This window comes from Chelonoidis abingdonii, chromosome 2, assembly GCF_003597395.2.
Source record: "Chelonoidis abingdonii isolate Lonesome George chromosome 2, CheloAbing_2.0, whole genome shotgun sequence".
NCBI classification, from domain to species: Eukaryota; Metazoa; Chordata; order Testudines; family Testudinidae; genus Chelonoidis; species Chelonoidis abingdonii.
This window is the reverse complement of record NC_133770.1, coordinates 222,906,362-222,933,456: the sequence shown is the minus strand read 5'-3', so window position 1 is coordinate 222,933,456 and position 27,095 is coordinate 222,906,362. Positions and strand designations below refer to the sequence as shown.

General features: G+C 45.6%; 2 protein-coding genes across 2 annotated transcripts in view; one reads left to right on the top strand and one right to left on the bottom strand.

Annotated features, from left to right (window-relative positions):
• The window catches only part of RNF125 (ring finger protein 125), a 67,771-nt gene extending 45,083 nt beyond the window's left edge, over window positions 1–22,688 (bottom strand). Inside the window, 1 exon segment of the mRNA XM_075062022.1 lies at window positions 22,556–22,688. Coding sequence (XP_074918123.1) covers window positions 22,556–22,688 — 133 coding nt within the window.
• TRAPPC8 (trafficking protein particle complex subunit 8) overlaps window positions 22,593–27,095 on the top strand; it is a 166,646-nt gene continuing 162,143 nt past the window's right edge. Inside the window, exon 1 of the mRNA XM_075062021.1 lies at window positions 22,593–22,944. Coding sequence (XP_074918122.1) covers window positions 22,788–22,944 — 157 coding nt within the window. The 5' untranslated portion in view covers window positions 22,593–22,787. The remainder of the gene's footprint in view (window positions 22,945–27,095) is intronic.

Here is a 27,095-nt window from a genome sequence, read left to right as displayed (position 1 = left end):
TGCTTCCTCCTGGTATCCCATTTCCCCACTTACCTCAGGGCTTTGGTCTCCTTCCCCCGGTGAACCTAGTTTAAAGCCCTCCTCACTAGGTTAGCCAGCCTGCTTGTGAAGATGCTTTTCCCCCCTCTTCGTTAGGTGGAGCCCGTCTCTGCCTAGCAGTCCTCCTTCTTGAAACACCATCCCATGGTCAAAGAATCCAAAGCCTTCTCTCTGACACCACCTGCCTAGCCATTTGTTGACTTCAAGGATTCGATGGTTTCTACCCGGGCCTTTTCCTTTCACAGGGAGAATGGACGAGAACACCACTTGGCGCCTCAAACTCCTTTATCCTTCTTCCCAGAACCACATAGTCTGCAGTGATTCACTCAAGGTCATTCTTGGCAGTATCATTGGTGCCACGTGGAAAAGCAGGAAGGGGCAACGATCCGAGGGCTTGATGAGTCTCGGCAGTCTCACCATCACATTGTGAATCCTAGCTCCTGGGAAACAGCAGACCTCTTGCTTTTCCCAGTTGGGGAGGCAGATAGATGACTCAGTTCCATTGAGGAGGGTGTCCCCGACCACCACCATCTGCCTCCTTCTCTTGGGAGCGGTGGTCATGGAACCCCCATCCCTAGGACAGTGCATCTCATGCCTTCCAATTGGTGGAGTCTCCTTCTGCTCCCTTCCCTCAGATGTTTCATCTAGTCCACTCTCTGCATTAGTACCTGTGGAAAGAACATGAAAATGGTTGCTTACCTGTACCTCCATTGCTGGTACATGGACACTCCTCTTTCTTCTTCTGGAGGTCCCATGCTGCCAATTTTCTTCCCCATCCTTCTGTCCCCACTGCGCGGCCTGCTCTAATTCTTCAAAATGTTGTTCCTGGAGAAGCATATCCTGACATCTGTCCAGGAAATCTTCATTTTCTCTTATGCAATGCAGGGTCGATACTTGTTTCTCCAGACCTCGAACCTTCTCTTCCAACATGGGGACCAGTTTGCACTTTGTACAGACAAAGTCGCTTCTGTCCTGTGGAAGAAAGACTAACATGTCACAACCTCTGCAGGTTACAACAGGCCCAGGTGGCTTCAGGACACCAATAGCAGCAGCTGTGCTTTCTTTGCATTTGTTGCCCTCATGTTCTTCCTTCCCTATTGGCTCCCCCCCGCCTTCAGAGTCAGGTGAGCATTACCTCATCTCAGTCCCAAACTAACCAAAAGACGGGGGGTGACTCACTTGAGAGTCCAACAGATCCTTTGTTGCTGCTTAGCCCAGTGTCCTTTGTTCCTGTGAGGCTGGGCTGGGTTTGTCCCATACATGCCCTGATGAGGTGTGAACTGCTCTTGGAGAGTTTTGCCTGGGCCTGCTTTAAGCCGTGAGGACACATTTTCAGCTTCATAACTATATACATGAAATTACAACCTATAACATAACATTACTATAACAACAGTGCTCAGTACATCATGAGCCTTCCGAAGACACCTGACATGACAAACTTTGCATTAGAGACCACACAATCATACTATAAGGATGAACATGGGCATGTAGGGTGTTCCACCCGAGGTACAGAATGTCACAATTATTAAACCCAGTTTCTGGAATTTCTAACTGGGGGAGGGGAAGGAAGTTGTGCATATCTCCCTCCACATTGAGGGAGGGGAGACATTTCTTTGGGTTTGTATGCCTTAAAGGGAGTTGGCACCAGAGTGTTGGGGTGAACCCCTAAGGCTGAATCTTTCCAAAGCAGATCTCTATCTCTCTCTGCAGCTGGGTGTAGCCCTGCCTGTGTGCCTGGCTGGAAGAGGCTTGTGATCCTAACCCACCAAGGCCAGGTAAAGGAGACCCAGGCTGGTGGAACAGGCTGACTCAGTGGCACCCCAGCACATCAGGTGACACCCCAAAGAGCCCAAACCCATCACAAGGGGAAGGGGTGGCATGGAGATTTGCCAGGAAGAGACAGTGTGAAGGCAGGGCCTTGGGTGGAAGGGGTGTCCCAGGGGTTGGGCCATGGTTCAGATGCTGGTGTCCCCTCCCCCCCCATTAGGAAGCTTCTGCTGCCCCTGTCAGATGCACAAGGTGGAGTGGAGCTTTAGGGCACCAAAACAAGCACTGGAAAATGGAATTTTTATCATACCTGGGACTATCAGCAGTGGCTGCAGAACTTTTGGATGCAGTGGGCCACATTCCTGGATCTGGGTGCTGAGCCCTTTAGGCAAGAGACACCAGAATGAGAGCTTCTTTGAGAGTGGTGATTGAACACATCCAAGTGTCATCCAGGGGTGCCAATAAGCATGTGCTGTGGCACACTGGGGAAATCTGAGAAGAGTTGAAGAGTTCTAATCTTGTGCCAATATTCGGAAAAGGCAAGTTGGATGACCCAGGTAATTCTGTCCTAGTTAGCCTGACATATATCCGGGGCATAATAATGGAAAAGCGGATGTGGGATTCAGTCAATAATGAACTAAAGGATATGAATACAGTTAATAGCAGTCAACATGGTTTTATGGAAAATAGGCCTTGTCAAACAAATTGATTTTATTCTTTGAGGAGATTACAAGTATAGTGTACAACCATGTAGACTTCTGTAAGTAATTTGACTTAGTACCTCACAACATTCTGATTAAGAAATTAGCACCATAATATATCAATAAATCACATATTAAATAACTTAAGAACTAGCTAGCTGAGTGATTTCAACAATAATAGTTAATGAAGAATCATCAAATGATGGTTTTCTAGTGAGGTATTCAGGGATTGGTTTTAGGCCTGATACTCTTAAATACTTTTATCAAGTATGTAAATATAAAATGAAGTAAATATAAAATTGCTGATAACATTTGTGGATGACACAAATATTGGCAGAAAGATAAATAACAATGAGGACAGTGCATTTATACAGAGCAGTCTGGATCCGCTGATAAGCTGGGCCTGTTCAAACAAAATATGTCTTAATACAGGCAAATGCAATGACCATACATCTAGGAACAAAGAATGCAGGCAGTACCTACAGGATGGTCCTGGAAAGCAGTGACACTGAAAAGGATTTAAGGGTCAGTGTGACAGGGCCCTCTGGCTCCTGCCTCTGCTCAGAGACCGTTGCACTGGCCAAACATCTTGTGTAGTTTATTTCTAATATGGGTTCCCACCACCTTCAGTACTATAAACAGCTCTGCTCCAACAATCCTAAGGAGCCCCCAGTTCCTGCAATAGGCAAGGAAGACATCCTCCCCTTACTACCTGCTTTCTCCCCCTTTCTACTTCCTTCCTGTGCCTATTTGTAACCTCTGCCTAATGGCTTAATCAGCCTTCCAGTTCTGCTCTATCCACTAATTAGGCACAGCTCTGTTTAACCAATTCCACTCTGCATTGTTTGATTAGAGCTTCCATGATCAGAGTGCTGGATCAGATTCTTGCCTAGCGCTCTGTCACAGAATGGACAAAAAACTGAATATGTGCTCCCAGTGCGCTGCTGTGCCAAAAAGGACTAATGTGTTCCTTATATAAACAGGGGAGTAGGAATAGAAGGGAGGTAGTTTTACCTTTATATATGGCATTGGTGAGACTGATACTGGAATACTGCATCTAGTTCAGGTGTCCACATTTGTAAAAAGATTTGAAAAATTGGTGAGAGTGCAGAGAAGAGCCACAAAAATGATTCAAAGACTGGAGAAAATGCCTTACGGTGAGAGACTTAAGGAGCTTAATCTGTTTATCAAAAAGATCAAGAGCTGACTTAATCACCGTGTATAAGTACATTCATGAGAAGGAAATACAGGCTACAAAGGCTCTCTTTAATCTACCGCAGAAAGATACAACTTGAAGTGGCTGGAAGTTAAAGCCTGACAAATATAAATTAGAAATGAGGCACACATTTTTAACAACAAAGATAATTAGCTATTGTAACAAACTAGAGTCTCCATTGCTTGAAATCTTCAAGTGAAGATTGGATGCCTATGTGTAAGATATGCTTTAGTCAAACACAATGTGAAATTTACTGGATGAAATTCTACAGCTGTATTATAGGTCAGATTAGATCATCTAATGGTACCTTCTGGCCTTAAAGTTTAAATTATAAGTAATCTGAACTCATGCATCAGAGCTAAATTAACACTTCGGGTAAAACACAGGTACATTTCTACTTCTATTTATTTTTATAATACACATTATAATAAAAATTAGAGGTGGGTCAAAACCAGAATCTTGAAATGGAGCCCCTTTGAATTTTGGGAGGGATTCATTTTGAATTCTTGGCCAATCTCAAGTGCTGGTAAACTGCGAAATTCAGAGTTAAGGTCTTAAAATATACCTTTAAAAAGGTAAAATTACAAAGAAAACCAAAGAGGAAGTGTTTGAAAACAGGGAGATGCAGAGTTAAGGTGGCACTCCCATAGAAGACAACCTCATAAATTTAATGCTGTCCCAGTATGAAAGCAAAGAAGAAATCAGAACATCACAGTACCTTACCCCTCCCTGACAAAAACAAATGAACAAACTCAATTTTCTTTATGTCTGCTACATGTCCAAATCAGGACTTATATTCATATTCTCTTGTAAGACTATGTGATTTGTATAGCAATACTGATCCAGGGAATAACTGCTCCTGAGTTGACTGAGATCACAGTGGACACACTGAGCTGTCTCTCCTTATTGCCAGCTGCATAATCATAATTAAATATACTAATACCTCAGGGGATTTCCTCAAATTACTTTCCTGCAGTTTACACAAGTCACAAAAAAAAAAAAAAAAAAAAAAGCCAGCTGCTACACAGGCATCAGAACAGAGTACAGATTATGTGGTTGTCTACTTGAAATGTGAATTCAGTCTTCAGTAAGCTTGTTTGCATGATGACGGTTCACCTATTTTACCTGGTTTGCTTTAGTAGTGTCAAGATATTTTCCCCACTTTGAACTTTAGCGTCCAAAAAATGGGGACCTGCATGTGCCCTTCTAAGCTTAATTCCTAGCTTAGATCTGATAGCTCCGCCACCAGCCAAAAATATAGTGTTTTGGCACACTTCCTGTTCCCCCAAAATATTCCCTGGGGAACCCAAGACCCAAACCCCTTGGGTCTTAAAACAAAGAGAAATAAACCATTCCCCCTCCTTTCCCCCTCCCAGACTTTCCCCTCCCTGGATTACCCTGAGAGATACACTGATTCAAACTCATTGGATCCTAAAACAGAGAGGAATTAACCTTTCCCCCCCCGCTCCTTTTCCCCCACCAATCCCTGGTGAGTTTAGACCCAATCTCCTTGGGTCTTAAACAAGAAAAAAAAATCAATCAGGTTCTTAAAAAAAGAAAGCTTTTAATTAAAGAAAGAAAAAGTAAAAATTATCTCTGTAAAATCAAGATGGAAAATGTTTACAGGGTATTCAAATCATATAGACTAGAGGGATTTCCTCCCCCTTAGCCTGAGATCAAAAGTTACAGCAAACAGAGGTAAAACTCCTTACAGCAAAATACACACTTCCAAGTTAAGAAAACAAACATAAGCCTAATCCGCCTTTTCTAGCTAGTACTTACTATTTTGAACATGAGAGACTGTTTCAGAAAGATTGGAGAACCTGGTTGCATGTCTGGCCCCTCTTAGCTCCAAGAGTGAACAACGAACAAAAAAAAAACAGCACAAAAGAAGGACTTCCCTCCACAGGGATTTGAAAGTATCTTGTCCCCCCATTGGTCCTCTGGTCAGGTGTCAGCCAGGTTCACTGAGCTTCTTAACCCTTTACAGGTAAAAGAGACATTAACCCTTAACCATCTGTTTATGACAAGTAGACTATATTATAAGAAAGAACACTCTAGGAAAGGCCTGTTGTATAAGGAAGCAACTATAACAAGGATGTTACTTCAGCTCATCTCTCAAAATTTTTAACAACTTTAACCTTCATTACACTGAGTAACATTTTACAAGTAAAGAATACAATTAAGTAATTGGATAAGGTAATCTTGAGTAGACAAATACTTCCCACTGACAATGTGCTGCTGCCATGTAGCCAGTTCTTCGCAAATTTCCTGGAATAACTCTGTAATCTTTAATGTATATGGCTTGTTCATTAATAGCAGTAATGGTTTAAGCCCTTTTATCTGCTTAGTGGACAAGGTAGATAAAGAGAGAATTTTTAAAGAACTTGTCTGACTACAAGCATTTGTTTTATACCTGGACTATTAAGAGTGCATTACAATCCAAATCTTGTCACTGATTTAGAAAGTGCCACAAGAATAACTGGAAAAAATACCCTGGAATTTTAATATTTCTGGTTATCAACATACGTGGAAGTAATTATTTTGCAGACAAATAATAGTAAAACCTTCCTTGTTCTGTGTTTTCATTTCTGTCCATTTTTTTAAATAAGACAGCTGTATCCCTGAATCTCTCCATGATTGGAACTACTACCTCAGTTGCTACTGTTACTCCAGATTGAATCATCTTTCTCTCTCGCTTTCCACCTTCAACCAGATATGCCATTCACTCCACTTGTTCTTAGCTTAATCTGAATTCATGAGCTTCTCCTCTGATTGTCCCATCTATAATAACGCTAGTCCAACTCTTACTCCTTATGCCACCACCCTTCATACCGTAGCTCCATTCATACATTATTCCATCCACATCCTCTCTGTGAGTCAGTAATTCCATGTTCCTTATCTCAGGCTCCTGAACTTTCTGTTCATCCTCACTTACTATTGTGCAATCAGCAGCATCTGGTGTTGTGCTAATTCCCTGGTTACCCTGAGCAGTTTGAAGTAGAGCTGAGCAAATTATTTTTAACTGATTCATTTAATTTTGTCTCTGTTTCTGTGTGAGAATGCATGTCTGAGGCTGCAATACATTTTCCATGCCCCCTCTCCAGTGCATGTCACAATGCGAAATTTTCCTTGAAAATGGGGGTCTGTGGCAGCTGCTAGCTGGGGATTCCAGGCAGCATGCTTCACAGGATGTGTGCTGTCAGAGAACTGTGGGGGGCTCAGGAGACCCAAGAGCTGGCATGAGGCCTCTGTGTGAATTGCCCTGGTCTTCTCTGGAATCTGTATGTGTGTCAAGGCATCTGGGAGTTCTGAGGACAGAATCATTGTTCATTCAAAGAATGTGACAACTCTACCTTCAGTTGAATAATTTTAGGTTTTCCTTTTCCAGAATGTGCTCCATTTCTAAAGGGAGCTGCAATCCTGGCTCAAGAGAGTGTGCTGACTTGAGTGGAATGGTGGGTGTAGAGCTGGTTGGCAACTGGAATTTTCATTCTGTGGGGGAATCCAACACTTTTTGAAAAACAATGACGTTTGTTGTGAAATTGACTGAAAAGCAGAAATTTCACAACTTCCCACAAAACAAAATGTTCAAAAAACCTTTTTTGATAAAAGTGTTTTGTTTCAGTGTGGACTTATTTTTAATTTTTTGTAATTTTATTTGTTGTATGTTTTGTATTTCATATTATAATTTACAATGTATTATAAAATAAATTTCAAAACAAAAGGTCATTTCAAAACATAAAATCAAAATGTTCCCTTCCAAAAAAGATTTCTTTCAATTTTTTTAAAACTAAATTTTATCAAAATTGGCATATTCCTGTGGAATATTTTTGAGGAATCATTTTCAAAAGAAAAATGTTCTGTTCGGAAATTTCTGACCTGATCTAGGTAGGTGCATACTTTTAAAACTTTTTTTTTTTTAAATTAGAGAAATACTTGAGACATTGGCCCAGATAGATTTGGCTGCGCTGCAGTTAGCACATGACACAAGGAATGGGGGAAGAAGTCCTTATATGCCGTATTTTTGCTTCTTTGATCTGGGAACCAGGACTGCCAGAGCTTGGTTTGATCCTCTAGCACAAGACAGAATTATTTGGACTGCTCCATTACCAGTGGTAATGGGCCCCCAAAGATATTTATGCTGGCTGGAAGGGGATGGAGCCTGGAATGCTCTGGCCGTACTCCTCTTCATTCACATCTCACTTTCATCTCCCAGCTATGGACTGTATCCATATAGATGACCTACGGTAATAACAAGTATCCAGGAATGGTATATTAAGATAATTCACTTCTGGAGTAACTAGGATCAGAATTTAGCCCTATGAGCTTAACAAAACAAGTGGAAAATCAGGAGGGAAATATATTACAGAATTAAATAATACTTTTTGTGTACAGGAAAAAGACTTGACACTAAATAGAGTAAGCAAAGTGTAATAGTTCTAATTAAACAAAGTTGTAACCTGCTTTATAGTGTCTTACCAGCTGATTTACAATCTTTTGGATCACCTGGGAGGAGACATCCTCTGGGCGTCTACTGAGATAATTTGTGGAAATCCCACTGGCTAGCTCCCCCACCCCCCTTTAGGAAGTAGTAGGGGTGATAGGACTACTAATTCTCCAACCTTTTAAAAGGCTATTTGGACTGTTCCAGTTTCTCCCAAACACTCCTGTCAAAAGTCAGAGTACTTTCTCCCAGTTACCTTCCAACTTCAGTGTCCAACCTTTAATGGATCCTGGGGATCAGTCTCCAATATAAAGGTGCATAGAATATGTATCTGTTGTATTTAAAATGTCATTAAGCCATTCTACATGTTCCACAGCAGCCAGCTGACACTCTCCTTGATCATCATGGATTTAAAGTGTTTTTATAGTTCTACAGAAGTGCACATTATACAGGCACAGATGAGCATTTCAAGGGCTAGTAATTCAGTTATGATTCAGAAATATTTGTATATTGGCAAAGTGAATTGGTTTCCTCTTTGGCAACAATTTTAAGATTCTTGCTCAGTATTACTGATTGTTGTGAATTGTCTTTTTAAGGGAATGTTGGATCATGACCTTGGTAGGAAAAAGCATCTCTTGAATACTGTTTTTTGCTGGCACGGATATATTTATGGTACTTTGGGGAGTTTAAATGTTACTTTTGCAGCAGCACTGCAAATTCGCATCGTTAAAATCTGGCAAAAATGGTAAGTTCATACTGTAACTTTTCAAATCTGATAGAATGTAATATAAACAGGTTTCCTAGTTTATCTTGTTTATTTGTTCTTTTAATTTTTTTGTTTGGCATGTGGTACAGTAGATGTATGCTGTCTATTATACCATTGCTACTGTTATGCTGTATTAAAGTTTAAGATGGCATTTCTGTTGCCTGTTTTCAGGGTATGGCTACACTTACATTTTTGCAGCGCTGGTAGTTGCAGCTGTGGTCGTACAGCTGTGTAGGGCCAGCGCTGCAGTGTGTCCACACTGACAGCGACCAGCGCTGCAGTGTGTCCACACTTGCAGCATTTGCAGCGCTGTTGTGAGTGGTGCATTGTGGGCAGCTATCCCACAGAGCACCTCGTACCATTTTGGTGCTGTGGGTTGTGGGAAGGGGACGGAAGGGTGCGGGTCATTCCGCTTCCTGTTCCAACGACCCGTGGTGCATCGCTTCCCTTTTCAGCCATTTGGTGCCATTGTGAGTCTGCCGCGTGATTTCAGTAGGAAATGGAGCCCGAGCTGCTTAGGACTTTGCTGATGAATGTTGCCAGCACATCACGTCTGGCAGTTGAGCTATTCCTTATGCTCCAAAGTGACAGTGAGGAGAGCTCAGATGATGAAATAGATTCGGCTGACGCGCCTGACACTAAATTGCTTGTGGCAGTAACGGACGTGCTCAGCACCGTGGAACGCCGCCTTTGGGCTCGGGAAACAAGCACTGAGTGGTGGGATCACATCGTCATGCAAGTCTGGGATGACGATGAGCAGTGGCTGCAGAACTTTAGGATGAGAAAAGCCACTTTCATGGGACTGTGTGCTGAGCTCGCCCCAACCCTGCAGCGCAAGGACACGAGACTGAGAGCTGCCCTGTCAGTGGAGAAGCGGGTGGCTATTGCAGTCTGGAAGCTGGCAACTCCAGACAGCTACCGATCGGTCGCAAACCAGTTTGGAGTGGGAAAGTCGACCGTTGGAATATAGTGGTGATGCAAGTTTGCAGGGCCATTAATCGCATCCTGCTAAGAAGAACCGTGACTCTGGGGAATGTGCAGGACATTCTGGATGGCTTTGCACAAATGGGTTTCCCTAACTGTGGAGGGGCAATAGATGGGACGCATATTCCTATTCTGGCACCACCCACCTGGCATCCGAGTACGTTAATCGGAAGGGGTATTTCTCTATGGTTCTCCAGGCGCTTGTGGATCACCGTGGGCGTTTCACTGACATTTACACAGGATGGCCTGGAAAGGTGCATGATGCACGCATCTTTCGGAACAGTGGCATGTTCAGGAAGCTGCAGGCAGGGACTTTTTTCCCAGACAGGAAGATCACAGTGGGGACGTCGAAATGCCCATTGTGATCCTTGGAGACCCCGCTTACCCGTTAATGCCTTGGCTCATGAAACCGTATACAGGGAAGCTTGACAGGAGCAAGGACCGGTTCAACTACAGGCTGAGCCGGTGCAGAATGACTGTGGAGTGTGCTTTTGGCCGTTTAAAGGGGAGATGGAGAAGTCTCTACGGGAAGCTAGACGTGGGGGAAAGCAGCATCCCAGCGATTATAACCGCGTGCTGTATCCTCCATAATATTTGTGAAGGGAAGGGTGAAACCTTCAGTGACGAATGGACCTCCGAGGTTCAACGCCTGGAGGCTGAATTTGCACAGCCAGAGAGCAGGGCTACTAGAGAGGCCCAGCACAGTGCTTCAAGGATTAGGGATGCCTTAAAGGAGCAATTTGAGGCTGAAAGCCAACAGTAATGTTGGGTGCCTTCCACAGGAGTTAAGTGCAGTGGTTGCAATGATTTGCAGTGCCTATTTTTCACTTGTGGTACAGTATGTTACACTTTCTGTAATAATAAAAACTGTTTTAAAAGACAAGAAATCCTTTATTAAAAATACAGTACATAAAACGGGCAGGGGGGTAGGGTGATGAGCAGTAAAGTCAGAGGTTTGAATATGTCCTTCCTTGAGTGCTGTGCAATGCCTGCTGCACTTCAGGATTAATATGCTGCATGGTGATGGGGGTTGAGTGCATAGGGTAAGGGTCGTAGTTCTCAGGGCTGTTAGGTGAACGTATGGGTGTTGGGGGCAGCTGGTGGTGGTAAGAACCAGGATGCTGGAGAAGGGTGTTTTGAGGAAACAGTGGGGCACAATGGGTTGAGCTTTGGGATGGGGGAGGAAGGCACGGTAGTGCTCTGCCTGCATGGCTAGCATTGACTGCATGAGGTCTGTGTGGCGTTCCAGGATGCTTAGCAGCCGATCTGTGCTTCTCTTGGTAGCCAATTCCTTTCTCTTGGCAGCCTTTTCCTTTCTCTTGGCAGCCTGTTCCTTTTTCCTGCTTTCCTTTTCCCTCCAGTCTTGCAACTTTTTATTATCTGTGGAATACAGATTCATAACTGCTTTCACCAGCTCCTCCTTACTCTTCCTTGGTTTTTTTCTTAAGTTCCGTAGTTTTTCAGAAGTCTGCGCTGATGGAGCAGTATCCAAGGTCACTTTAAAAAAAACACAGAGAGATAAACTTTTACTACAGAGCCTGTATTGTTTTTTAAGACTATTTCTAGCATCATTTACACATTGCGAGCATAGCACAGAGAGGCCGCAGCTGCAGAGAGAAATGGTGAGTTTCCCCACACGCGCTCACCTGGGAAGGGGGGCTGCTTGACTCTGGATCATTGGGGAAAGCAAAGAGCAGCTACAGGGAAATAGCACTGAACCCTACACCCACATCTGCCACAGCAGGTACTCCTCAGAGCCATCTTGCACACGGCGGCTCACCTGGGAAGGGGGGGCTGCTTGACTCTGGAATCCATGGGCTTTCTGTGACTTGGGGAAAGCAAAGAGCAGCTAGAGGGAAATAGCACTTAACAGTATCCCTGCATTTTCCACAGAATTTTAACCTCCCCGATATCTCGCTGCTCGGGTCACCTGGGAAGAGCGGGAGGGTCTTCTACAGCTATGTGGATTCCGCCTGGTCCCTACGCAGCTTTCCTGTGTGCAGCAATGGTCCCCCACCCTCACGGCACAATGGCGGACCTGTTAGCCTGACTGGGACAAGGACCACGGTGGCTCTCCCTATAAACTTGCGGAAGCGCATTGCACACGCTCTGGCTGAAACTTTTGAAGAGATTACAGAGGGCAGATTACCGCGACGTGATAGACCAAATCAATGGGCTATTCCACATCTAGGCATGCTTGCAGGCAGCCATAGCCCCCTCCTCCCAAAAACATTTCCATCCTTATAATAAAAGCTTCTTACCGGAACAGGCTCCTCTGCTGGTTCCTCACTACCAAGTCCCAGCGGCTGCGACTGGCTAGCTTCTTCCTGGCTGGAAAATAGCTCCTGGCTGCATGACTCCTGGGAGTCTCCAAACACCTCAGTAGCCTCCTCTTGGGTTCCTCTACACCCTCCCCCTCCTCTCCAGGCTCTGAACTGTCCATCGTGATCCTCGATTGGCAGTGGGGTACACAATCCAGTATCGCATCCAGCTCCTTGTAAAAATGGCAGGTCGTGGGGGCAGCACCTGAGCGGCGGTTTCCCTGACGTGCTTTGCAGTAGGCACTCCGCAGCTCCTTTACCTTAACCCTGCACTGCACCGCGTCCCCGGTCATAGCCCCTGTATTGCATTGACTTTGATATCTGGCCGTAGGTATCATAATTTCTACGGCTGGAGCGCAGCTGTGCCTGCACAGCTTCCTCACCCCAAACACTGATGAGATCCTGCAGCTCGGCAGTGCTCCATGCTGGGGCTCGTTTGGGTCGTGGAGGCATGGTCACTGATTGATTGATTGATTGCACTCCACGCCTCGCTGAGCAAACAGGAAGGGGATTTTTAAAATTCCCGGGGCATTTAAAGGGCGGGTCACCTGAGCCCAGGGCAGTGGAGTGCGAAACGATGACCAGAGAGGCTGAAAAGGTATGCTGGGATACCTCCTAATACCCTGGAGGCCAATTACAGCGCTGGTGAGTGTCCACACCTGATGACCAGCGCTGCATCACCAGTGCTGGATTTGCTACACCCGTAGCAGACCAGGAGTACAGCCAGCGCTGCAGATAGGGAGTTGCAGTGCTGGCTGAGCTTTGTAAGTGTGGACACCGAGTAAGTTGCAGCGCTGTAACCCCCTCACCAGCGCTGCAACTTGCAAGTGTAGCCAAGGCCTCAGTCACTTATAATGCACTAAATACCTTTTGCACTTGTGAGCCAAGGAATTAATTCCTTAAAATGTTTAGTAAAATTCTGTTTGGACTTATTTGAATGTGGTTAAAAAAAAGCTGTGTCAGTGCAATGTTAAAGCTGAGATTTTAATCATGCAGAAGGCAGGAAATTCTAGATTAACTTTACTCCCCTGAGCAATATCTGGAGAGAAATAAAGAACTCAGATTCCATTTTTTCAAGACATTTTTAATATTAATAGCCTGAAAAATAATTATTGTAATGTTTTGTTTGTGTGACTATAACCTAAGAAAATAATTCTTAGTGAGCTAGAGAGATCTACGCAGAATAGACTCTACTCTTATTCATGGCCTCCCAGAGGTTTTTGGATGCCTGAGGCAAAATCTGAAACTAAGGCCTGCCACCCTTTAAAACAAACCAACCAACCGAAAACAAACAATCCGCTCCCTCAAACACCAAGGGTACAAAAACACTAAAGGGAGGACCTGAGGAGGATGAGGGTTTTGGGGAACAAGCCCACCTCAAATTCCCCCTGCAGCAGCAACTACTGTCCTGCGGAGTTGGGCCAGCTCTCTACTTTGGGTGTTGGACCTGGTGCACATGCTCAGAGCACCATATCTGAGTGGCACTGTCTGCGACCCCTTGCGCCAGGTGACAGCACCACTCAAATTAGGCCCAGCAGCCATAATGGAGAGATGGTAGGGCCAAACCTGAGCGGTGCTGCAACCAACCCTACCTGCTTTGGTTAGCCTCTCAAATGGGGGCCTGGAGAAAACTGCCCCTTTTCCCCTCACCTTTTGGCGGCCCTGTTCTTATGCTGTTGCTAAAGAGAAGTGCATCTGCTGTTTATTTTTTCCAAAAGTAAATTGCTTATGTGTTCTGATAAGCAGAACTATCTGCAATAATAACAGCTGGAAACCTCCAATAATGTTAACCCTCTTTTTGTATAAGAAAAGAAAATGATCAAATTTACTATTAAAATACATTTAAAAGTTGCTCTAACCAAGTATTCCAGCACATTGCCATTTAACTCCAAAAATATTACTAAAATATTAACTTAATAGCAAATATTTATACATTCAATATTTCAGGGGATTTAACAACATGGCTATCATAGATAACAGAAGTATTGTCAGAATCTTTTGTTTTTTCCATTGACTATGGGAACAAAAACCTAGGTGCTATAAGAGGTGGTGTATTCTGGTTTTAAATCAGAAATTTAATCCATATGGTTCTTATTAATTTCATGCAACTTGAGCAAATGATTACTTCTAAACTTTCCTCTATTGTCTGTCTGTCTGTACCAAATAGGGCTGCAGTGTGCATAACTTGGTTTTAAGAGTGCTTGGCTGGAACTGATAATCACATCAGGATTTTACATATCCATGCTCTCTCCTTGCTAGGTTTTCGTGTTCCTGCTGCAACAATGTTGTTCTTAAAATTCACCCCTGCCATAACGGTTACAAAAAACTGCCTCTTGATAATAGTTGGACAAGTTGGTTGGTTAAGATTTATGCACATGGCTACTCTGCTAAAAACCCTATTATATTTTATCCTTTCCACTCCCGCACCTGCTTGTTTGTGCCATCCACCTCTTATGTCCTATCTTTTCATCCATAAACTCTTTGGTGCAAAGACTGTCATTCAGTATTTCTAAACTGACTCAGGTTTTTTAAACCATAAGCTTCACACAGTGTGGATATTCAGGAATTAGAGCTGTTGGTAATCCGGATGCCAATAGTCAATAGCACCATCTACTGTAGAAACAGTAATTGGAATTCAAGAGCATCGGGGATAAAATCAATGGGAGTTTGCCACTGACTGCAGTGGAGCCAGATGTATAAAACAAAAAAACAGCTATGGGATCTCAAGAGCTCCCTAGTTTCTGACTACAGCTGCATGAAGGTGACAAAATTTGTTTGCAGAATGGTCTTGTACTATATTACATAGAATTTGTTTGTGTGATCACTTTTCTTAGTCAAGACAACCCCTCTGTGATTGTGCATTTCCAGGAGCTTGAAATGAACCAAAGCTCAACTTTGGCTTTCAGGATCCCAGGCAATAGGGAGTTGATGGTGCAAATTTCCAAGCAGCTGGTGTAACCTCTAACATGTATATGTATAAATTGGCTTCTGCTCATATGTGAATAATTGCAAATGAACCTATTGGGTTCATTTGCAGATCCCAATGTTTGCAAGATTGATTAAGTTTATTTTATTTTTCTCTGCAATCAACATGTCCAACAGTAAGTGCAACATTCTGGAGCTGTGGAAGAACCTGTTTAAGGGCATCAGGCCCCAGCACACTCCCCATTGCCTAGCTGCATGAGCTGGAAAAAGAATCACAACACTTCTAGGGTCAGAGTCAATTCCAGGAGCAAGAGTCTGCTGGGTGATTGCTGGGAGCAAAAGTGGCGTAAAGAGTGAGGTGCCTTAAGACACGATGATGTCAGTATCCTGCTTTTTACAATTTGAACTTTAGACATTATTTTCTGTCTGCTGGTTGGTTGTTTGCTTTGATCTCCTACAACCCTCTCTCTTTCTCTGGGCTGCCAGCCTCACTCTCTCTTCCTTCTGCTTCTTTCCTTCCTTCCATCTGTCCTCTCACTCATTTACTCTCTCAAGCTTCCTCCATGTCCCACTTTCCATTTCTTTTTTTCCTCCTCCTTCCTGCCATTTTTCTCACCTCCATCTCTTCCCTAATAATAATGGCTCTGAATCATTTAAATTTTTTATTATTTATTATTATTTTTTTAAAGCTAGGCTGTGGAACTATGTTAACTTATTACTATTACCCTTATCCTACCTTTTTATCCTTTCCTCCTACCATTTATCATACCCACTTGTAAACTGTAAGCTCTTCAAAGCAGAGATTGTTTCTTTGTACAATGGAGCCACAAGCCTGACTGAGGCTTTCGGGTGCTATCATAATACAAATAATTAATAAAAATAGCATGTGTCCTATCCAGTGCCCCTCTGGCCTTGTAAATAAAAGTGGTTTTATCTGAATTCTTTTTGACTGCATCATGTTAAGGGATGGTGAATCTGGGATACAACACCCTGAAGCAAATCTGTGCATTGAAGATTGAGCTATCTGACTTCCATTAGAAAGGCAGACAAGTGAATGCTTGAAACAAAAACTCCAGAGCATAATAAAGCCCTTGTCTCATTCTAAGACAAGCCCAGCGTTGACAAGAGGGGGGGACGCTGATACAAATTACCAGGGCTCTGGCTTTGTCGGCCCTGTTTAGCTGGTGTGCCCTTGCTAGGGGGGCTGAAAAAAAATTTTTCACTGGGGTCTGAACCCGCTCTCGGTGGCCCTGGACAAGCCAGGAGACCACACCACAGAGGTGAAAATTTGGGTGTCTGGGATAAGATCAGGGCTTATATTGAAATAAGTATTCCAGAAAAATTGTTCCAGGATAACTATTTCAGTACATTTCCAAGTGTAGACAAGCCCTAAATCTTTGCAGGATCTGAGCCTTACAGCCTGATCCAAGCCCAGTGAAGTCAAACAGTATTTCTCCATTGTCTTCAATGGGCCAGGTCCATCAGTCTTGCAAGATGCTGAGCACTCTAGCCCCATCATCTTGCAGGAGTGAGCTCTTAATACATAATCCAGTAATGTCATAATTTTTCTTAACGTTCCAATTTACCTAAGAACTATAGTAGTCCTTCACCCAGAGGAGAAGGGGCAGAATTGAGTTGAGGCAGGAGATGGAGTTGCAGTGAAACCTGGAGTGCAGGAAAAGGTTCAGAGATCATTGAGGAGGACTTGAATTTGTTGGGGAAGACAATTAGATACTCTGTACTGGTAATTCATAAAGTTGTTGAGTTTTATTTGTTTTTTCACACCTCATAAAAAAAATTAACATTCTCTTGGATTTTTTCAAAATCTTATTTATGAGTAATGAAGAATAAATACTGCAAAAATAAGATGAGTCTAAAAAAGGTAAAAAAACAAGCCTTGTGCAGAATGTGATGCATTGTTCTGGTATTACAATAAAATTAAATTAATACTTCAATATAATATTAGATAATTATGTGGTGCTCAATATATACCACCTTGGACTGCTCGCGCAGAACCTGTATTAAGTTCAACGGCTCCTGGCTTTCCATGGATCTGTGACCATAGAATTTGTTACACAATATCACTCACTGTGGAATTCCAGTTATCTGAGATTTCATTTTGTGTTTTTAATTAGTGTTTCTTAGGATTATGGTTAAAAAGTGGTCTATACTAAAAACTGTGATCAGCATAGCTTTGTAGTTAGGGTGTGAAAAAATCACACCCTGAATGATACACTATGACAACAAAACTCCCAGTGTAGATGCAGCTGTGCCAACAGAGGAGTGCTTCTAGTCAGGGCGGTGCAACCATTTAGGTGAACTAGGCGGTTGCCTAGGGTGCCAAGATTTGGGGGTGCAAAAGCAGTGCCCCCCCAAAATTTTTTAAATGGTTGCAGCGGCCGCTGCGGTAGTCTGACTGCCGGCGCAGCAGCTGCTGCCAGCACCGGCTGCTTAGGGCGCCCCAGGGTCAGCGTGCAGCCGCGGCAGCCCGGCGCTTAGGGTGCCCCTGGTCAGGAAAGCCGCCGCGGCGGCCGCAAATCCAGAGGGTCCCTGGCTCAGGACCGCCCGCTGCGGTCCCAAACCCGGGGCGTTCCCCGGGTCAGGGAGCTGCTGCCGGCTCCGCGCCGCGGCGCATCCGGTCAGGAAGCCGCGCACGCCGGCAATCCTACGGGCGTTCCCCGCGGTGTCAGGGAGCCCGCCGGCGGTCCGGAGCCATGGGCGCCCCCCCCCCGGGGGTCAGGCCGCGGCTCCGGTGGACCTGCTGCAGGCATGCCTGCGGCAGCTCCGCCGGAGCCGCAAGACCCGCGTGGGGGGCGGCGAAATGTCCCGGCGCCTAGGGCGTCAGAAATCCTAGCGCCGGCCCTGCTTCTAGTGACATGGCTAACATTGTTTGGGAAGGTGTTCCTGCATTGTCTGAAAAACTCCTTCTATAGGGTGTTTTTATCTGCATCTATGCTGGGCCTATGCTGGCATAGGCTGTATAGTGTAGAGACAGCCATAGAAAACCTCCAGAATATGAATCAAATGTAAATCAATGCAGTGTCCTCTACCTGTGTGTTTAGAGAGCTTGAAATAATGGTTCTGAGAGGTGTGAGAGGTTATTCATTTCAATCAGGGTCCTGTGGATACCATGCTTCCATGGCTGTAGAATATGGTAGTTTCTCACGATTTAATGGAATTCAGCATTTCTGCCAGGGAATTCACTAATTTGCTACAGTCAGGTGTCAGACATTTTGTTTTCTATCTCCTTGCCCTGCCGGGTCCTGCTTACAGCTGCCTCTTGCTTGCAGCTATCCCCACAGTCACAGTGAGAGTAAATTGGCTAAAGTGTATGTTCCCTGCACTATTCCATGGAAGTAAACACAAGAAGTTTGCCACCCGGAGATCGAGAACTGGAGTCCAGCTTCCAGCCAGGTAGGGGAGAAGAAAGGTAGTGATAATGTACAAACCAGGTAGCCTGGAAAACAGCACAACTGTTGAGCATTGGGGAACCAGGGAGATAAATGCTGTAGCTGGTTACAAGAGCTGAGGCTCAAGAAGTGGAGTAGTGCTGCCTGGTGAGCAGAAAAAAAATCCCGTCCTCATAAATAACCATGGTTGGAAAAACCAACAAAGAGTCCTGTGGTACCTTATAGACTAACAGACGTCTGTATTGGAGCATGAGCTTTCGTGGGTGAATATCCACTTCGTCGGATGCATGGTTGGAAACAATCACCAACAATACAGATGTCATACAGTTGTGTGTTTTTGAGGGTCTGTGGGTGAGGGAAGATGCAAACAAAGGAACAGTGCTGTGGAAAGTAAGGTTGTTGCTGCGAAATTTAGGCATGGTCTCAGGGGCGCCAGAACGGGAGGCAGCAGGGGGCAATGGCCCCCCTCACTTTTTACTGGCTGTAAGGGCGAACAATGGGGGAAGGGAGAGTGGGGGAAGAGAAGCAAGCGGGGGACGAGATCTTGGTGGGAGAGGCGGTGTGGGAACAGGGCCCTGGGGGGACAGTTGGTTCAAGGACAGAAGCTTGGGGAGAAGGGGCAGAGCGAGGGCAGACCGTCAGGGGAATGGGCAGTGCGGGGACAAGGCCTCGGAGGGAAGGGGTGGGGCAGTGGGGCCACAGTTCGGCTGCTGTTGCCCCTCTGACTTTTAGGGACCTTCTGCCACTCCTGCCTGGTCTATACTTAAAACTTGGATTGAAATAGCTACAGAAGCCAGGGAAGTGAAAAATCCACATCCCTGATCATTGTAACTATGACAACCAGTGTAGCTGTAGCTAGATTGGAATACTTCCGTCAGCCTAACTACCATCACTCAGTGAAGTGGAGTTCCTACAGCGATGGAAAAACCCCTTCTGTTGCTGTAGTCTGCGTTCACACTACGTGATTACACTGGCATAGCTATGCCACTGTAGTGTCCATAGTGTAGACATGGCCTTTGGAAGCTGAGATTCTCATGTAATCATATGGCTCCAGTAGTGGGGTTTATAAAAAACATGAAATATCATATGACTTGCAATAAAATCATGAGAGTTGGCAACACTACCATGGGGTACCCCTCTCCCCACAAAGGAGAAAACCTCCTTCCTCTGTGAGTCTTTGTTTCTGAAGCTCTTAATAAAGACAGGTGAGTAACAGAAGTTTTGGTTCTCTGGCAATTCAGGTCAAACAGAAAACAATTTTTAATTATTTCTCCCTCCTTCCCCCGCAAATTGAAAAGTTTAAAAAAAAAATGTTTCCGGTTGACTGAAAAGTTTTGTTTAGATGTTGACTATTTAAAAACATTTTTGATTTTTAAAAAAATAAAATTAAAGAAAATTTTGAAACAAAGTTGTTTTGAACCAAAGTATCAAAATGTTTAGATTTTGAGGTTTTTCTAACTGAAACCAGTTGACGAAATCAACACAAATTTTCAAAATGTTTTGATGTCACCAAATGTACATTATTTGCCAAAAAAGCATCAGCTGAATATTTTCACTTAGTTCTTCTTTGAGTGCTTGCTCATATCCATTCCAGTTAGGTGTGCGCGCGCCACGTCCACGTTCGTCGGAAGACTTTTACCCTAGCAACACTAGGTGGGCCGACAGGGCGCCCCCTGGAGTGGCGCCGCTATGGCGCTTGATATATACCCCTGCTGGCCCATTTGTCCCTCAGTTCCTTCTTACCACCCGTGTCGGTCATTGGAACAGTGGAGCGCGGCTTAGCTGATCTCCACCTCCCTAGCTATTCGCTTGTTTATATAGTTATTGTGTATATAGTTCGATTTTCTATAGTTCTAGTTAGTTCTGTTTTAGTAGTTCTTGCAGTAGTTATTTCAAAATGTTTTGATGTCACCAAATGTACATTATTTGCCAAAAAAGCATCAGCTGAATATTTTCACTTAGTTCTAGTGGTCAGCATTGTGGGTCACAGTGCTTAATTTTGCATTGTGCCCTCTGGAGACAATCATCTCTGTGATGTTCTGTTTGGTTCAGTGTGGTGTTCTCTAAAAGCCATATACTCTATGGGATTTCCTGGTTTGCTCTTGGTGTGCTGTCCCCTGGGGGCTGGATACTGTGTGATGCTTGGCAAAGCATGAATCATGTTAGGGTTGTATGCGTCTCAGGATTTATGTTCCTTGGCACGGGAACTGTACACAAGTGGCTGTTTGCCTGAACCCTGGGAGCTGGGGTCAGTGGTGCCATGGAGCCAGGCTATGCTCAGAAGGGGCCTTGGCCTGCTCTGCTTGCACTGTGCCCTGAGACCCCAGGAGCCTGCTGGCTCTCCTCTCTCTGCCTCCTACTCACCCCTTGCTCCTCTCAGCCTGCCCGCTGGCCAGCTGAGGGCTTCTCTCCACCCTTTGGCCACACTCACCGGCTTCTCTCTGCCTCCTGGCTGGACCCCAGTACATCTCCAGCTCTGGACAGTCTCTGCTTCCTATCACCTGTGGGGCCCCACCTGTCTCCCTGGAGCTGAGCCACCTAGCATAGGTGCAGAAGCCTGGCCAGTCTCAGCCAGTTTGTAGAGGACGACAATGTGAGGGACTTGGCTGGGTCCCTCAGGCAAGTGGGTCCTGAGGGAGCCTGGCCAGAGCAGTCCCTGTCCTGGCTGATCGTGCTATTTCTGAGGGGCAGGAGCAATTCCCCACCCTGGGACCTGCCCTGGCCCCTGGCTGCACTGGTGGTGCAGCCTGGCAGATATAGTCGCCTTGCAGAGGACTGGTGAGTGTGCCAGGAGGCAGGGCGTGGGGGAATGGATCTCCGGAGGGCCTGAGTAGGGGTGCTGGGCTGTGAGGGGGTGGAAAAGATCTCTGTGTGTTGGGGCACTAGGAGATGGGGGTTCTGTGTGGGATGCTTGGCAACAGCGGTGGGGCTGTGAGCAGGGTGGCGCTACGCAGAGGCGGTGGTGTGCAGACACTGTGCGTTTGTGGCGGATTCTGGGGTGGCTCTAGCCATAGGGAAGCATGGATGTTCTGGTATTGGGCTACGGGATGTGTTGTGTATTCCATTGAGGGGAAGGGGCATACTGGCAGCACAAGGTTGGGTGGGCGATTGCTTATTTGGCAACTGCTGATCTGGAAATAGTGCCCTCGCACTGGGGTGGGTGGAGTGGGGCCACACCTCACTATGGAGACCAACCTCCCCATGTCATGCTCCACTGCCCCCATGGGAGCCCACAAATAGGTTTGGCACCGGGCCTACAAAAGGTTAAACCAGCCCTGCATAGAGTCCCCTGGGTGGCTGAAGGCTGCAGGGCCAGCTTTAGTAAATGCAGGGCCCAATCTGAATGCCCAGCGGCAGTCCAGGTCTTCGGTGGGTCCTTCACTCGCTCTGGGTCTTCCGTGGCACTGAAAGACCCGCTACCAAAATGCCACCGAAGACCCGGAGTGAACGACTTGCCACCAAAGACCCTGACTGCCACTGGCTGAGTAAAAAAATTAAAAAGGAGCCAAAGTTATGTGCTTTTCTTATGAGCACAGGGCCCGATTCGGGGGAATGGGCCTAAAGCCGGTCCTGGAGGGCTATGCCTTTGGTGGAACGTTATGCTCCCCAGCAGTTTGGGGTCTGCACATTCGGCGGGGCAGGTGCCCCCTGGCACGTTAGAAGCTGTGCATTTGGGTGGGCCCGGTGCCCGGCCCGGCTGGTTGGGGCTGGACACGGTGCTCGTGGGGCGGAGAGCTGCGTAAGGAGGTAACGCGGCCTCAGGTGTCGATGGGGGACGGGAGCTCCCTGCCGGGGTGACAGAAGAGGGCGCGCACGAGCCCTCAGCCGCGCTCGTGCTCGCAGCCCGAGAACGAACGCGCGCAGCGTCTGACTGTGACGCGTGACCCCACAGCGCCGAGAAGTCTCGCTTTGCGCGCGCGGCCCTCACCGTTCCACTTCCCACGCCGGCGCTCCGCTCAGCTGACGGCCCCGCCCCTACCTTCCGTCCCATCACGTGAGCGGCCGCGGAGGCTGCCGGGGTCGGCCTGTAGTCTCGGTTCGGGCTCAATATGGCGGCTCTGGGCGAGCGCTGAGGAGCCGGCGGGGTAGATTTGGTGGCGCTGGGGGTGCATGCGGCCCTGTCCCAGCCGGAGCGCGTTAGCTAGTTGGCGGCTGAGGGAGGCGGCGGCGGGAGAGCGGCTGCGGAGCGGCGCGGGGCCTGCGGCGGGGAGATGGCCCAGTGCGTGCAGTCGGTGCAGGAGTTCATCCAGGACTCGTTCGTGCCCTTGGTGGCCGCGCTGTGCAGCGAGGAGGCGGAGAGACTGACCCGCAAGAACAACCTGGGCTTCTCCGAGCTGGTGAAGCCCTTTTGCCGCCTCACCTCGGAAGGTCTGTGCCGGCAGCGGGTGGGACGGGGCTTGTTTACATGGCAGTCCCGGGGCGGGGCAGAGGAGCTGTCACTAGGGTTGGGGGTGGGGAGGGAGGGTATTGGGGGCGTCCTGCTGCCGCGGGCCGGGCTGAACGGTATTTGTCCTACTCGTCAAGCCGCCGGGGCCAGGAGATGCGAGCCCCTCCCAGCCCTGGGCCCGAGCGGTTGTCGGGGAAGAGATGCAGATGGGGGCAGGTGTCCCAGAGCCCCGCTGCCGTGTCACGCCGGGGGAAGGAGCGATTCCCAGTCAGTCTTATCTGACCCAGGTGGTGGCGGGGTGGGGGTGAGAGCTCCTGGATGTAGGCTGCTCCGGGGCGTAGCAGTACACACAGCTTAGAAGTGAATCTCTTTTCGGGGAGGTATTAACCCGTGAAGTTCTTTGTTTTAAAAACCAGTGTAGTGAAATCTCGCTTCGTCAGGTTTTTCACGGGAGCGTTTGACATCCCACTTACTGCAGTAGATGCCTGCAAACTTCTGGCAAGGCCCATTTTAAAGGAACAGTGATTTTAAATTGAATGTCTTTTTAAAGTTCAGCTCATGAGGAGAATTACAGGTAGTTCTGCAGCATTTAGTATTGGTTTGTTGTGTAATCAGCATCAACTGAACTGAGTTTTATGTCAGTTTCTTATGGTGGGAAAAAATTACAGAAGTTCAAGCAAGTCCAGTTCCTCAAAATGCTTCTTGAATTGCATCTGAGTTACTTTATAAAGTGTTTCAGTGGATTCTACCAACTTGAAATTTAAACAGTTTAAAATGTTAAAAGTAGTTCCATGTGTTACACCTGCCCTGAATTCACCTGCCGAGCTTTGTTTGTGACCATATTTTTCTGCTTTCAAAAATATTTTCTCCCTCTTTTTGTTGCAATATGGAAAAACTCTCAGACTACAGAGGAATCTGGTTGATGGAAGATGACAGACAAAATGTGCATAGTAAATACAATGCAGAAAATACACTTTTTAAATTGTCCTTTAGTTGTAGCCATTTTAGGTGTTGTAATAGTAGTAGGTTAAAAAGTGAGCCCTTTTTTAAGGAGAGTAGCAGCAAAAGTAGGCCGCCTCCAACCCACTGCTATCATTTGAATGTCTCACAATTGCCAGTAGGCAAAATTGAAAGTCAAACTTGTATGAGATAAAATTACATTTAATCTTTCTGGTCTGGAACAGACCTCGAGATCATCTAGTCTAGCTCCCCCATGCTGAGGCAGACCCAAGTACACCTAGACCATTCCTGGCAGGGGTTTATCTAACCTGTTTTTAAAATCTCTAAGATGGGAATTCCAGAACCTCCCTTGGAACCCTATTCTAGTATTTAACTGTCCACATGTTTAGGTTAGATAGAGGGAAGAACTTTCTAACTCTCCTTTGCTGTATATTAGGCTGATATTCTTGTCCTATCTTCAGTGAACATGGAGAACAGTTAATAGTTATCCTCTTTATAATAGCCCTTAACATAGGCTACATCTATACTTGGAGCTGGGGGCTGTGATTCTTAGCTCGGGTAGATGTGCTTGTGCTAGCTCTTGAGCTGTCATACTAAAAATAGCAGTGTAGCCAAAGTGGCAATGGCAACCAGCAAGAAGGGCTAGCTTCCCCAAAATTGTATGCAAGGTCCAGATGGATTTGTACTCAGGATGATTAGCCCGTGTCATTGCCTGCCTCTGCCCATTCTACACTACTGTTTTTAGCACGCTAGCTAGATGAGAGCTAACATAAGTACATGTAGTCGAGCTGAGAATCCTACCCCCAGCTCCAAGTGTAGATGGAGCCATAGATGAAGATTATCAGGTTTTCCCTCAGTCTTTTTTTCTCTAGACTAAACATGCCCGGCTTTTTAACCTTTCCTCATAGGTCAGGTTTCCTAAACCTTTTATCATTTTTCATTGCTGTCTTTTGGACTCTCTCCAGTTTGTCTGGATCTTTCTTAAAGTGTTAGTCCTGTGTCTGGTTTTGTGTATGTGTGGGACAGTTGCCTTCTGTGTTTTAAATGACAGGAAAGTTGCAGGAAAAGTTGTAGTGGACAACTAGGGAAAAATTTTGCTATAGGGGAAGTTTCTTCCCAATGTCTGTCTGGTTACATTTGTCAGAGGCAGAAATATTTAATTCCTTAACTTTTTCCATCCTGTTAATAGATCCCAGGATATTAGCCTTTTTGACAATAGCATCACATGGTTGGCTTATAGTCAACTTGTAATGCCCTTTAGCCCCTAGCTCTTTTCCTGCAGTACTATTTTTGCCTTGCCAACTATTCTCTATTTTGTATCTATTGGATTTTTTTCTTCTGAAGTGTAGTACTTCGTACATTTTTGAATTTCATCTTGTTGATTTTTTAGACCAATTCTCCAATTTCAGTTATTTTGAATTCTAATCCTGTCCTCCTTAAGTGCTTGCAACTCCCCCCAACTTGGTATCATCTGCAGATTTTATAAGCATACTTTCCATTCCATTATCCCAGTGATTGATGAAATTGTTGAATAATAGTGGACCCAGGGCAGACCACTTCAAGACTAGATACGTCTTCCCAGTTTGACAATGAAACATTGATAGCTACTGTTTTGCGTACAGTCTTTCAACCAGTTATACATCTACTTTATAGTAATTAAATCTAGATCACATTTCCCTAGTTTGCTTATGAGAATGTCATGTAGTTCTGCGTCAAAAGGCTTACTGAAATGAAGATGTATCACATCTACTGCTTCCCTCATCCAGTAGGCCAGTCAAGGAAGGAAGCAGTGCTGGTTTGACATGATTTGGTTCCCTCTTGTACCAGTTGTAAATGTTCCATATTTTTCTAAATTACAGGTATTAACTTATTCTGTAGTCAGTGATGTAAAGATGCTGTGTGTGACTTCAGTCACTACCTGCTACTTTTGTTGGTGTCCATATAAACAGCTCTGTTTACTCCATGGCAAGGTGGAACTAACTTCCAAAGCAATGTTAATTTATTTTTATCCGAGTGAAATATCTTCAATCCTCCATCCAAACAACCATGGCTCATAGTTGAAAACTTATTTGATGACTTTTGAGGATGAATTTTTTCCACTGTTTTCTCCAGGCACCTTGGCTCCATTGTCCAGACTGCCTGGTTCCAAATGTCCTGTGTGTGTCAGGGAAGTGAAGAGCTTGTGGCCACTTCCAGTGGCTTGGCTCTCTGGGCTTTGGCTGATGTATCTTAATTCAGCAGATCACACTCTCTGGCTGCAAGTTGTCTCCTGCTTTAGTTGCATGGACAACACAGGGAATACACACTATCGTTAACTCCCTCTTGTGGGGAAAGCTGGAAAGCAAGAGGCAGCTATAAATCAGGGAGCAGAAAATGTAATATCAGGTTTTAGTTGTGGCCAAACGGAGAGTTCTGTTTATGCTATGGCATAGCTATGCCACCTGTATTTATGCCACCCTCTTGGTCCTAGCTTAGGTGGTTGTCCTGAGCCATTGCCTCAGTGTTCACACTGCTAGTTTGAGCCCCAGCACCAGCCTGTCTGCTCGTGCTGAGAGGCTTGTTCCCAGCTGCAGTGTAGACACATCCTGATTGGCAGTTAAAGTGATGCTGCCAATTTGTAGCTTGATTCTTTTTAAGATTAATTTATTTACTGAAAAAGTGTATTCCTGCTTTACAAGGGCTTGTCTAGATGGGGAAGTAGCCCACAGTAGCTATTCCTTAGTAGCTACCTGTGTGAACATTCTTATTCTGAATTAGTTTAAAACCGCACAAAGGCACTCTTAGGCCATGTCTACACTACGGGATAATATCGAATTAGCTAAAATCGGTTTCTTAAAACTGATATTATAAAGTCGAGTGTGCGCATCCACACTAGGCATGTTAATTCGATGATGTGCGTCCATGGTCCAAGTCTAGCATCGATTTCTGGAGCGGTGCACTGTAGGTAGCCATTCCGTAGCTATCCCATAGTTCCCTCAGTCTCCCCTGCCCCTTGGAATTCTGGGTTGAGAGCCCAGTGCCTGATGGGGCAGAAATCATTGTCACGGGTGGTTCTGGGTACAGCCTCACCCCTCCCTTTGTGAAAGCAGCAGACAACCATTTCGCGCCTTTTTCCCTGGGTGAACTTAGCAAATGCCATAGAACTGCAAGCATGGACCCTGCTGAGATCACT